Raw genomic sequence first — 13,538 nt, forward strand, 5'->3', positions numbered from 1 at the left:
CTGAAAGATCAACCCTACACTTCCCTCCCACTTAAACCTCCATTGTTCCTTCAGTCATCTGCTAATCAGTCATTCAAATTTGAATATGACATGTGAAATACATCTCAGTAAATAAATTCTAATAAGACAACTTTTCTTTTGTCTTCACCTTCCTGCATTTTTCTGCTTTATGACATAACCCTACAAGCAGGACCTTCTCTAAGTATCAACACCTTGTCATAATAAAGCTCGCTTCGAGCTTTATGAGTTCCTGAGATCCCGAGAGTGATGCCATCTCGACCTTAGTTGCTGTTAGGGACACCCATGGCAGTAAGTTCAAGGCAGAGCTTCCAGAGAAATGGTGATCTCCCCAAGACCTTATCAGTGTAGCTGGTAGAACATGATGACACATCACAATGGCAGTGAAGGTGAGGAAGGCTGCGGTAGTGAAGAATCCCCAGCTGCCTTGTATTCCATGCCATTGCACTCTGACACTGATCTGTCAAGGACCACATGGTGGCTGTCTCTCCAGGTTAAACAAAGACCCACATAGGCATTCTCCATTAAGGGAATAACCTCTCAAGAGAACATCAAACTTGACTTGAGTGATCACAAAGTTTCAAGCAGGAAGTAATGTGGTAATGGGTTCCATAAAAAAAAACAATTGAGATGGCAATGTACCTCCTGGAGTCAGAGAGCTCTATAGAACAGACCCTCACAGTCTACTCACACCTTTCATCATGGTGTCCATACTCACAGACACTCACAGACACTCACAGACTATTCACACCTTTCATCATGGTGTCCATACTCACAGACACTCACAGACCATTCACACCTTTCATCATGGTGTCCATACTCACAGACACTCACAGACCATTCACACCTTTCATCATGGGTTCCGTACTAAACAACAGAGAATGCAATGTACAATCGGCCTTCCTCATCCGCGGGGGATTGTTTCTGGGAGCCCCTGCGGATACCAAAAAACGTGGATGCTCAAATCCCTTCTTCAACCTGTCTCAATGTGATTTTCTTTAGGACCCAGTGGAACCCAGGACCTTAGTCAACCTGTCTCAGTGAGTTTGTGAGTTTGACATAAGGACTTGGCACCTGAGCTCTGAATCTGCAATGTTTCTGTTCACGAAAATAATCATGATCACGATTGAAACTAAAGTGGAAGTAATAAAGCAATCGGAAAGAGGTGATAATGCAATGGTCATTGGAAAAGCGTTAGGCTATGTCGGTCAATGATCAGAACAATTTTAATGGAGCATGAGAAAGACCCTGCCCTGTAGAAAGCTACAATTATTACTAAGCAATGCAGTGGTTTAATTATTGATGTACATATGTTTCTTAAGTGTTTTATATGCATAGAAAGGAAAAATATGTACTATATAATAAGACAAACATTTGACTAACTGACACTAAATAATACTGGATGTGCCTGTTCCAACTTCAAATCCGACTTAAAGACAGACTCAGGAACGGAGCTCGTTCATAACCCGGGGACTGCCTGTACTTTTAAATCATCTCTAGATTGCTTATCATACCTAATACAATGTAGGTGCTCTGTAAATAGTTGTTATACTGTATCGTTTAGGGAATAATGACAAGAAAAAAAAGTGTGTACATGTTCAAACAACGAGTGCTGGAGAGATAATTTCTGGGTTTTCCTGGTCTGTGGTTGGTTGAATCCACGCATACAGAATCCATGGATAAGGAGGGCAGACTGTACCTCCTAGAGTTAAATAGCCCGACAGCACAGAAACAGGCCATTCATACCTTCTGCTTGGAAACAAGGGGAATGTCATCAACATCTACTCTTGCGATGTTCTCCAAGATGAATTCATCCTCATCCAACTGCTTTTCTTCATCCTTCTGGAGATCTTCCTTCAGATTCACATCTTCAGTTGATCCTGTGAAAAAGCCAGGCATCAGTGAAAAAGCCCAGCTGTGCATCCTTATACTGGTCATTCATCCACTTTTCAACATGATTGTATAAGGGCTAAGAGTGTTGTATAAACAAGCCTGAGGGCTTTGTGTGTCAATGTGGGAAGCATTCGTAACAAGGTGGTTGAATTGAATGTGCAGATAGTTATTAATGAATATGATATAGTTGGGATCACAGAGACATGGCTCCAGGGTGACCAAGGATGGGAGCTCAACATCCAGGGATATTCAATATTCTGGAGGGATAGACAGAAAAGAAAAGGAGGTGGGGTAGCATTGCTGGTTAGAGAGGAGATTAACACAATAGAAAGGAAGACATTAGCCTGGAGGATGTGGAATCAATATGGGTAGAGCTGCATAACACTAAGGGGCAGAAAACACTGGTGCGAGTTGTGTACAGGCCACCTAACAGTAGTAGTGAGGTTGGGGATGGCATTAAACAGGAATTTAGAAATGCGTGCAATGAAGGAACAGTAGTTATAAAGGGTGACTTCAATCTACATATAGATTGGGTGAACCAAATTGGTAAGGGTGCTGAGGAAGAGGATTTCTTGGAATGTATGCGGGATGGTTTTCTGAACCAACATGTCGAGGAACCAACTAGAGAGCAGGCCATTCTAGACTGGGTATTGAGCAATGAGGAAGGGTTAGTTAGCAACCTTTTCATGTGAGGCCCCTTGGGTAAGAGTGACCAGAATATGGTGGAATTCTTCATTAAGATGGAGAGTGACATAGTTAATTCATAAACAAAGGTTCTGAACTTAAAGAAGGGTAACTTTGAAGGTATGAGATGTGAATTAGCTAAGATAGACTGGCAAATGATACTTCAAGGGTTGACGGTGGATATGCAATGGCAAGCATTTAAAGATCGCATGGATGAACTACAACAATTCTTCATCCCAGTATGGAAAAAGAATAAACCAGGGAAGGTAGTGCACCCATGGCTGACAAGGGAAATTAGGGATAGTATCAAGTCCAAAGAAGAAACATATAAATTAGCAAAAAAAAAGTGGCACACCTGAAGACTGGGAGAAACTCAGAGACCAGCAGAGAAGACAAAGGGCTTAATTAAGAAAGGGAAAAAGATGATGAGAGAAAGCTGGCAGGGAACATAAAAACTGACTGTAAAAGCTTTTATAGATACGTGAAAAGAAAAAGATTGGTCAAGACAAATGTAGGTCCTTTACAGTCAGAAACAGGTGAATTGATCATAGGGAACAAAGACATGGCAGACCAATTGAATAACTACTTTGGTTCAGTCTTCACTAAGGAGGACAAAAATAATCTTCAGGAAACAGCAAGGAACCGAGGGTCTGGTGAGATGGAGGAACTGAGGGAAATACATGTTAGTAGGGAAGTGGTGTTAGGTAAATTGAAGGGATTAAAGGCAGATCAATCCCCAGGGCCAGATGGTCTGCATCCCAGAGTGCTTAAGGAAGTAGCCCAAGAAATAGTGGATGCATTAGTGATAATTTTTCAAAACTCCTTAGATTCTGGATTAGTTCCTGAGGATTGGAGGGTGGCTAATGTAACCCCACTTCTTAAAAAAGGAGGGAGAGTGAAACCGGGGAATTATAGACAGGTTAGTCTGACATCGGTGTTGGGGAAAATGCTAGAGTCGGTTATCAAAGATGTGATAACAGCACATTTGGAAAGAGGTGAAATCATCGGACAAAGTCAGCATGGATTTGTGAAAGGAAAATCATGTCTGACCGATCTTATAGAAGTTTTTGAAGATGTAACTAGCAGAGTGGATAGGGGAGAGCCAGTGGATGTGGTATATTTAGATTTTCAAAAGGCTTTTGACAAGGTCCCACACAGGAGATTAGTGTGCAAACTTAAAGCACATAGTATTGGGGGTATGGTATTGATGTGGATAGAGTATTGGTTGGCAGACAGGAAGCAAAGAGTGGGAGTAAACGGGACCTTTTCAGAATTGCAGGCCGTGACTAGTAGGGTACCGCAAGGCTCAGTGCTGGGACCCCAGTTGTTTACAATATATATTAATGATTTAGACAAGGGAATTAAATGCAGCATCTCCAAGTTTGCGGATGACTCAAAGCTGGGTGGCGGTGTTAGCTGTGAGGAGGATACTAAGAGGATGCAGGGTGACTTGGATAGGTAGGTGAGTGGGCAAATTCATGGCAGATGCAATTTAATGTGGAGAAATGTGAGGTTATCCACTTTGGTTGCAAGAACAGGAAAACAGATTATTATCTGAATGGTGGTTGATTAGGAAAAGGGGAGATGCAACGAGACCTGGGTGTCATTGTACACCAGTCATTGAAGGTGGGCATGCAGGTACAGCAGGCGGTGAAAAAGGCAAATGGTATGTTGGCATTCATAGCAAAAGGATTTGAGTACAGGAGCAGGGAGGTTCTACTGCAGTTGTACAAGGCCTTGGTGAGACCACACCTAGAATATTGTGTGCAGTTTTGGTCCCCTAATCTGAGGAAAGACATTCTTGCCATAGAGGGAGTACAGAGAAGGTTCACCAGATTGATTCCTGGGATGACAGGACTTTCATATGAAGAAAGACTGGATCGACTAGGCTTATACTTACTGGAATTTAGAAGACTGAGGGGGATCTTATTGAAACGTATAAAATTCTAAAGGGATTGGACAGGCTAGATGCAGGAAGATTGTTTCCGATGTTGGGGAAGTCCAGAACGAGGGGTCACAGTTTAAGGATAAAGGGGAAGCCTTTTAGGACTGAGATGAGGAAAAACTTCTTCACACAGAGAGTGGTGAATCTGTGGAATTCTCTGCCACAGGAAACAGTTGAGGCTGGTTCATTCTCTATATTTAAGAGGAGGTTAGATATGGCCCTTGTGGCTAAAGGGATCGGGGGTATGGAGAGAAAGCAGGTACAGGGTTCTGAGTTGGATGATCAGCCATGATCATACTGAATGGCAGTGCAGGTTTGAAGGGCCGAATGGCCTACTTCTCCATCTATTTTCTATGTTTCTATGTCCTTTCCAATAGCAACTGACCCTCACATACTCTTTCATTCAAGATTCAAGATTAATGTCACTTCCAGTACACCAGCATAAAGGAGAACAAAATATCTTTTACTCTGGATCTGTTACAAATCTGAAGGAGTTACACATTTAGAAAGAGGTGAGGCAGGATTGGAGAATGCTAATTCATTGTGGGTGGAGTTAGGAAACTGCAAGGGTTAAAAAGCCATTAGGAGAATCATATATTGGCATCCTAGTAGTAGCAAAGATGTGGGGTTGAGATTACAATAGGGGCCGGTTAAAGGCCTGTAATAAGGGTAATGACATAATTATAATGAGGGAATTCAACATGCCAGGATATTGGAAAAATCCAGATGGGGTTGGACTGCAAGAGACGGAAGTTGATGGATGCCTATGAGGTGGGTTTTTAGAGCAGCTAGTGCTTGAGCTTACTGGAAGAAAGGCCATCTCAGAATCAGAATCTGAATCAGGTTTATTATCATGTGACATGAAATTTGCTAATTTAGCAGCAGCAGTTCAATGCAATACATAATATCGAAGAGAAAAAAAGTAAAATAAAGATAATAATTATAATAAATAAACAAGTAAATCAATTACAGTATACATATATTGAATAGATTAAAAACCATGCAAGAAACAGAAATACTGTATATTAATAACAGTGAGGTAGTATCCAAGGGTTCAATGTCCATTTAGGAATCGGATGGCAGAGGGGAAGAAGATGTTCCTGAGTGTGTGCCTTCAGGCTTCTTCCACCAACGTGCATGACGATACACTTACCAACATTTGATCTGTATGAATAGTATGCCAAACCAGCTTTTCACTGTATCTCGATACATGTGACTGTAATAGCGCAGCATACTCATACATTGGATGCTGTGTAATAACCCAGATCTTATTAGGGAACATAATGTAAAGGAAATCTTAGGAGACAGTGATCGTAATATGACTGAATTCATACTGCAATTTGAGAAAGAGTAACATAAGTCACATGTATTTGTATTGCAATAGAATAAAGGGAATTACAGAGGCATGAGAGAGGAGCTTGCTCAGGTGGATTGGAGGGGGATACTGGTGGGCATGAGGGCAGAGCAGTAAGGACTGCAGAAAAAGTCAAGGAAAGGGCATATAAGGTAGCAAAAGTGAGTGCAAAGTTGGATAATTGAGAACATTTTAAAATCCAACAAATGACAACTACAAAAAGCCATAAGGAGGGAAAAGATTAAATATGAGGCCAAACAAGTCAATAACTAGCCAAAAGCAGGATACCAAAAGTTTTTTTTTTCAGTTATATAAAGAGTAAAATGGAGGTGATGTGGTCACAGAGAGAAAGAAGTGGCAGGTGAACTGAATGGGCACTTTGCATCTGTCTGCACTGTGCCAGAGTCCGGGAGTGTCGAGGAGCAGGTGTGAGAGCCATTGTGATTATAAAGGAAAAAGCACAAGGTAGACTGAAAGATTTTAAGGTGGATAAGTTACCTGGGACAGATAGACTACATCTCCAAGTCCTGAGAGAGGTTGCTGAAGAGACAGTGGATGCATTGGTTATGAACTTTCAAGAATCACTGGATTGGAAGATTGGAAATGTTACTCCACTCATTAAAAAGGGAGGAAGGCAAAAGAAAGGAAATTTTAGGCCAGTTAGCCTAACCTCAGTGGTTGGGAAAGTTTTGGAGTCTATTATTAAGGATGAGGCTTAGGGGTACTTGGAGACCAATGATAAAATAAGTCAAAGTCAGCATGGTTTCTGTGAAGGGAAAACTTGACTGACAAATCTATTAAAGTTCTTCAAGAAATTAGCAAGCAGGGTGGACAAAGGAGAGGTAGAGGATGTGATTTTCTTGGATTTTCAGTAGACCTTTGATAAGGTCCCACACGTGAGGCGCTTAAAAAGATAAAATCCTATTGTGTTACTGGAAAGATGCTGGCATGGATATAGGAATGGCTGACAGGCAAGAGGCTGGGAGTGGGAATAAAAGGGGCCTTTTCTGGTTGGGGCTGCCAGTGACTAGTGGTGTTCCTCAGCGGTCAGTATTGGAACTGCTACTTTTTACATTGTTTATCAATACTTTGGATAATGGAATTGATTGTTTTGTGGCAAAGTTTGTGGATAATAGGTGGAGGAGTGGGTAGCGATGAGGAAGCAATGCAATTAGAGCAGTACTTAGATAAATTGAAATAATGGGCAAAAAAGTAGCAGATGGAATACAGTGTTGAGAAATGTATGATAATGCATTTCAGTAAAAGGAACCATAATGTGGACTATATTCTAAATGGGGAGAAGTTTCAAGCATCAGAGGTGCAGAGGGATTTAGGAGTTCTCAACAAAGACTCCTGGAAGGTTAATTTACAAGTTGAGTCTGTGGGAAAGATTGCAAATACGAAGTTGGCATTTATTTCAAGGGGAATAGAATATAAAAGCAAGGAGATAATGTTGACCCTTTATAAGACACTAGTTAGGCTTTTGGAGTACTGTCAACAGTTTTGGGCCCCATATCTCAAAAAGGATGTGTTGTCATTGGAGAGAGTCCACAGAAGGTTCACAGGGATGACTCCAAGAATGAAGTGGTTAACACATGAGGAGCGTTTGGCAGCTTTGGGCCTGTACTCACTGGAACTTAGACAAACGTGTGGGGTTCTCATTGAGACCTACCAAATGTTAAAAGGACTAGATGGAGTGGATGTGGAGAGGATGTTTCCTATGGTGGGTGCATCCAGAACTTGAGGACACAACCCCAGAATTGAGGGGTGACCCTTTAGAACAGAGGTAAGGAAGAATTTTTTTAGCTGAAGAGTAGTGAATCTGTGGAATGCAGTAGAGGTCAAGTCTATGGGTATATTTAAGGCAGAAAGTGATTGCCTCCTGATCAGTCAGAGCATCAAAGGATATGGCGAGAGGGCAAGTGAATGGGGTTGAGTGGGACCTGGGTTCAGCCATGATGGAAGGGTGGAGCAAACTCAATGGGCTGAATGGCCTAATTCTGCTCCTTTGTTGTATGGTCTTATGAATGCAGCACAAAAAAAAACACAGTAAGATGAAGAACAGAATAATAAAAAGACAATATATGTAACCACATAAGTTAGCTTGTATACATAGATTGATATATGGCCATAAAATGACACTAGGCACACGAATGTCTGAACATGTTAACTGACATACATTGTGGTAGGATGTGTGGAGGGATGAGTTTCTGTGTGGAGCTGTTGATCAATCTTGGGGAAAATAACTCTGTTTTTCAGTCTGGTAGCCCTGGTGGGCTACATAGCCTCCTTCCTGATGGGAATGGTACAAACAGTCCACAGATTTTGGTGGGTGGGGACCTTTATGATGTTATTTGCCCTATTTCTGGTACCATTCTGTATATATGTCCTTGCTGGTGGGTAGGCAAGTGTCGGTGATGCCATGGGCAGTTTTGACTATCTCTTCTAGAGCCTTCCTACTGCCACAGTGCAGTTTCCAGACCCTGTTCTGAGCGTGCTCAGAAACTAGAGGCATTGGTGATCTTTCCTGATTGTGTCGCCGACCAGCATGCAGAATACGAGCAGGTGGCAACTAAAAATACATTAAGAAGGTAAAGGTGGAATATAAAAGTAAGCTATCCAATAATATTAAAGGGACGATCAAAGTTTCTTCAGACTTATAAAGTGTAAAATAGAAGTGAGAGTGGATATCGGAGCATTGGAAAATGATGCTGGAGAGGTAGTAATGGGATTACAAGGAAATGGCGGATGAACTGAATTAATATTTTGCATCAGCCTTCACAGTTGGGTTGAACTGTGTGGAAGTTACCATAACTAGACAGAAGGTTCTTGGTAAACTGAAAGGTCTGAAGGTAGGCAGGTCACCTGGTCCAGATGGTGTATATCCCAGTGTTCTGAACAAGGTGGCTGAGGAGATTGTGGAGGCATTAGTAATGATCTTTCAAGAGTCACCAGGTTCTGGAATAGTTACAGAACTGGAAAATTGCAAAGAAGGGAAAGGGGGCAGAAGAAAGGAAACTATAGGCCAGTTAGTCTGACCTCAGCGGTTGGGAAGATGTTGGAGTAAATTATTAAGGATGACGTCTCAGGGTTTCTGGAGGCACATTATAAAATAGGCCGTAGTCAGAATAGTTCCCTCAAAGGAAAATCTTGCCTGACAAATTTCCGGAAGTGCCAGAGGACTGGAGAATGGCAAATGTAGTTCCCTTGTTTAAAAAAGGTAATAGATCGCAGGAGCATTAACCATGATCTTTGAATCCTCTTTGGCTGCAGGGGAAGTGCTGGAGGACTGGAGAATGGCAAATGTAGTTCCCTTGTTTAAAAAAAAGTAATAATGAGAAACCTGGGAACTATAGACCGGTGAGTCTTACGTTGGTAGTATGTAAACTACTGGAAAGGATTCTTAAGGATAGGATCTATGAGCATTTTGAGAAGTACAGTCCACTCAGGGATAGTCAACATGGCATTGTGAAGGGAAGATCATGCCTCATGAGCCCAATTGAGTTTTTTGAAGAGGTAACAAAAGAAATTGATGAGGATAGGGCAGTGGATGTGGTCTACATGGACTTTAGCAAAGCATTTGACAAGGTCCCTCATGAGAGACTCATCCAGAAAGTCATGAGGCATGGGATAAGTGGCTGTTTGGCTTTTTGGATAAAGAAATTGTCTTAAAGGAAGAAAGCAGAGGGTAGTTGTGGAAGAGAAGTTATGGCCTGGAGGTTTGTGACTAGTTGAGTGCTGCAGGGATCTGTCCTGGAACCCCTGCTATTTGAGATTTTAATAAATGACCTGGATGTAGAGGCGGAAGGATGGGTGAGTAAGTTTGCGGATGACACGAAGATTGGAGGAGTTGTGGATGGAGCTATAGGTGGTCGAAGGATACAAGAGGATATAGACAGGCTGCAGAGTTGGGCAGAAAAATGACAGATGGAGTTCAATCCCGACAAGTGTGAGGTGATGCATTTTGGAAGGACAAACTAGAAGACTGAGTACAGGATTAATGGTCAGTTACTTAAGAGTGTGGATGAACAAAGGGACCTTGGGGTTCAAATCCATACATTCCTCAAGGACGCTGCACAGGTTGATAGGGTAGTTAAGAAGGCCTATGGGATGCTAGGCTTCATTAACAGGGGGATTGAGTTCAAGAATAGAGAGGTCATGTTGCAACTCTACAAATCTCTGGTGAGACCGCACTTAGAGTATTGCATTCAGTTCTGATCATCTCATTATAGGAAGGATTTGGAAGCTATGGAGAGGGTGCAGAGGAGACTTACCAGGATGTTGCCTGGATTGGAGAACAAGTCATATGAAGCAAGGTTAGCAGAGCTGGGACTTTTCTCTTTGGAGCGTAGAAGAATGAGAGGGGACTTGATAGAGGTCTACAAGATTATGAGAGGCATAGACAGGGTGGATAGTCAGTACCTGTTTCCCAGGGCACCAATAGCAAACACCAGAGGGCATATGTGCAAAATTAAGGGAGGGAAGTTTATGGGAGACATCAGGGGTAAGTTTTTTACACAGAGGGTTGTGAGTGCCTGGAATGACTTGCCAGGGATGGTGGTGGAGGCTAAAACATTAGGGGTATTTAAGAGCCTCTTGGACAGGCACATGGATGAAAGAAAAATGGAGGGTTATGGGGTAGTGTGGGTTTAGAACTTTTTTAAGGATTATATGGGTTGGCACAACATGGAGGGCTGAAAGGCTTGTACTGTGCTGTAGTGTTCTATGGTTCTATGGTTAAATCTGTTGGAATTCTTTGAAGAAATAACAAGCATGACAGACAAAGGAGAATCAGTTGATATGAGGAAATCTGCAGATGCTGGAAATTCAAACAACACACACAAAATGCTGGTGGAACACAGCAGGCCAGGCAGCATCTATAAGAAGCACTGTCGACATTTTGGGCCGAGACCCTTTATCAGGACTCAGAATCAGTTGATGTTGGTGTACTTTAATTTTCAGAAGGCCACATATAAGGCTATTTAACAAGCAATGAGCCCATGTTATTACAGGGAAGATTCTAGCATGGATAAAGCAGTAGCTGATTGTCAGGAGGCAAAGAGTGGAAACAAAAGGAGCCTTTTCTGCTTGGCTGCTAGTGTGCTGGAACCTATTTTTTTTATTTATAGTGTATTTTAATGATTTGGATGATGGAATTGCTAGCTTTAATGCAAAGTTTGCATACAATATGAAGGTTCAGGGACAGGTAATTTTGAGGAAGTTGAGAGGCTACAGAAGGATCTAGACAGATGAGGAGAATGGGTAAAGAAATGACAGATGGAATACAGTGTTGGGATATGTATGATCATGAACTTTGGTAGAGGAAATTAAAGAGGTAACTATTTTCTACATGGAGTGAAAGTACACAAATCTGAAGTGAAAAGGACTTGGTAGTCCTTGTGCAAGATTCCCTAAAGGTTAATTGGTGAAGGGCCTTTATTGAGTGGATATGGAAAGGATGTTTCCTATTGTGGAAGCATCTAAACCAAAGGACATAGTTTCCGAATAGAGGGGCATCTTTTTAGAATGGAGATGAGGAGGAATTTATTCAGCTGGAGAGTAGTGAATCTATGGAATCCTGGATGTATATTGAAGGCAAAGGTTGATAGATTCTTGATTGGTCAGGGCATGAAGGGATACGGGGAGAAAGCAGGAGACTGGGCTGAGAGGAAAATTGGATCAGTCATGATGAATTGGTAGAGCAGACTCGATGGGCCAAATGGCCAAATTCTGATCCTATATCTTATAGTCATAGAAACATAGAAAATAGGTGCAGGAGTAGGCCATTCAGTATGATTATGGCTGATGATCCAACTCAGAACCCTGTACCTGCTTTCTCTCCATACCCCTGATCCCTTTAGCCACAAAGACCATATCTAACTTCCTCTTAAATATAGCCAATGAACTGGCCTCAACAGTTTCCTGGGGCAGAGAATTCCACAGATTCACCACTCTCTGTGTGAAGAAGTTTTTCCTCATCTCGGTCCTAAAAGGCTTCCCCTTTATCCTTAAACTGTGACCCCTCGTTCTGGACTTACCCAACATCGGAAACAATCTTCCTGCATCTAGCCTGTACAATCCCTTTAGAATTTTATACGTTTCAATAAGATCCCCCCTCAATCTTCTAAATTCCAGCAAGTATAAGCCTAGTCGATCCAGTCTTTCTTCATATGAAAATCCTACCATCCCAGGAATCAATCTGTTGAACCTTCTTTATACTCCCTCTATGGCAAGAACGTCTTTCCTCAGATTAGGGGACCAAAACTGCACACATACTCTAGGTGTGGTCTCACCAAGGCCTTGTACAACTGTAGTAGAACCTCCTTGCTCCTGTACTCAAATCCTTTTGCTATGAATGCCAACGTACCATTTGCCTTTTTCACCGCCTGCTGTACCTGTATGCCCAATTTCAATGACTAGTGCACAATGACACCCAGGTCTCATTGCACCTCCCCTTTTCCTAATCAACCACCATTCAGATAATAATTTGTTTTCCTGTTCTTGCAACCAAAGTGGATAACCTCACATTTCTCCACATTAAATTGCATCTGCCATGAATTTGCCCACTCACCTAACCTATCCAAGTTACCCTGCATCCTCTTAGCATCCTCCTCACAGCTAACACCACAGCCCAGCTTCGTGTTATCTGCAAACTTGGAGATGCTGCATTTAATTCCCTCGTCTAAATCATTAATATATATTGTAAACAACTGGGGTCCCAGCACTGAGCCTTGTGGTACCCCACTAGTCACTGCCACTATCATTAACAGCCTTATGGAGATAAGTGGGGCAAGTTGTTTTTTTACACAGTGGGTGCCTGGAATATTCTGCCTGTGGTGGTGGTAGAGGCAACACATTGGGGCATTTAAAATACGTTCAGATAGACACATGAATCTGAGGAAAATGGAAGGATATGGACATTGTGTAGTTAGACGTGATTAGTTTAATTGCCATTTGATTACAGATGTAATTGGTTAGATGAGAAGGGAGGAAATTTTATAATCAGGAAAGTATTTCAAATTTATCTTCACCTATTTTAAAGGCAAATTCTGACTGCTACACATGGACTGACCTGTGTGACTTAGATATAGAACCAATTAGGAGCTTAATTGGTCATTGTAAATTGCCCTGTGATTAGGCTAGGGTTAAATAGGGGATTGCTGGGCTGGAAGATCCTATTCCACCTCTAAATAAATAAATAAACAAACAAATTAATAAATATATAGTTAACACATCAGTTCTGAGAGTCTTTGGTTGATAGATTCATGCTTGGTCAGAGTATGGATACAGAGAGAAGGCAGGAGATCGGGGCTGAGAGGAAAATTGGATCAGCTACGACATAACGGTGGAGCAGACTCAATCGTTCAAATGGCCTAATTCTGCTCCTATAACTTATGGTTTAATGGTCTATGTTGCTGCCTGATCTGCTGAGATTTTCCATTAATTTTCTGTTTATACTGCTAAAATCAATATTACTTGGCACTGAAGCCATGCAATGCTTGCAGGCTGCCTCCAGCACGTCCTTGGAGTGTGTTGTTCATTAACACAAATGAGACATTTCACTTGATGTTTTGATATACATGTGACAAATAAAGCAAATGTAATCTTTACCTTAAACACAAGAGATTCTGCAGATGATGGAAA

The 13,538-nt window shown here is 41.8% G+C and overlaps 1 protein-coding gene across 1 annotated transcript in view; it reads right to left on the reverse strand.

Annotated features, from left to right (window-relative positions):
• The window catches only part of LOC132400430 (PC3-like endoprotease variant B), a 1,805,907-nt gene that overhangs the window by 96,120 nt on the left and 1,696,249 nt on the right, over positions 1-13,538 (reverse strand). The window contains exon 17 of the mRNA XM_059981370.1: positions 1,765-1,898. Coding sequence (XP_059837353.1) covers positions 1,765-1,898 — 134 coding nt within the window. The remainder of the gene's footprint in view (positions 1-1,764; positions 1,899-13,538) is intronic.

The sequence above is a fragment of the Hypanus sabinus genome, chromosome 10 (genome assembly GCF_030144855.1).
Source record: "Hypanus sabinus isolate sHypSab1 chromosome 10, sHypSab1.hap1, whole genome shotgun sequence".
Classification (NCBI taxonomy): Eukaryota; Metazoa; Chordata; class Chondrichthyes; order Myliobatiformes; family Dasyatidae; genus Hypanus; species Hypanus sabinus.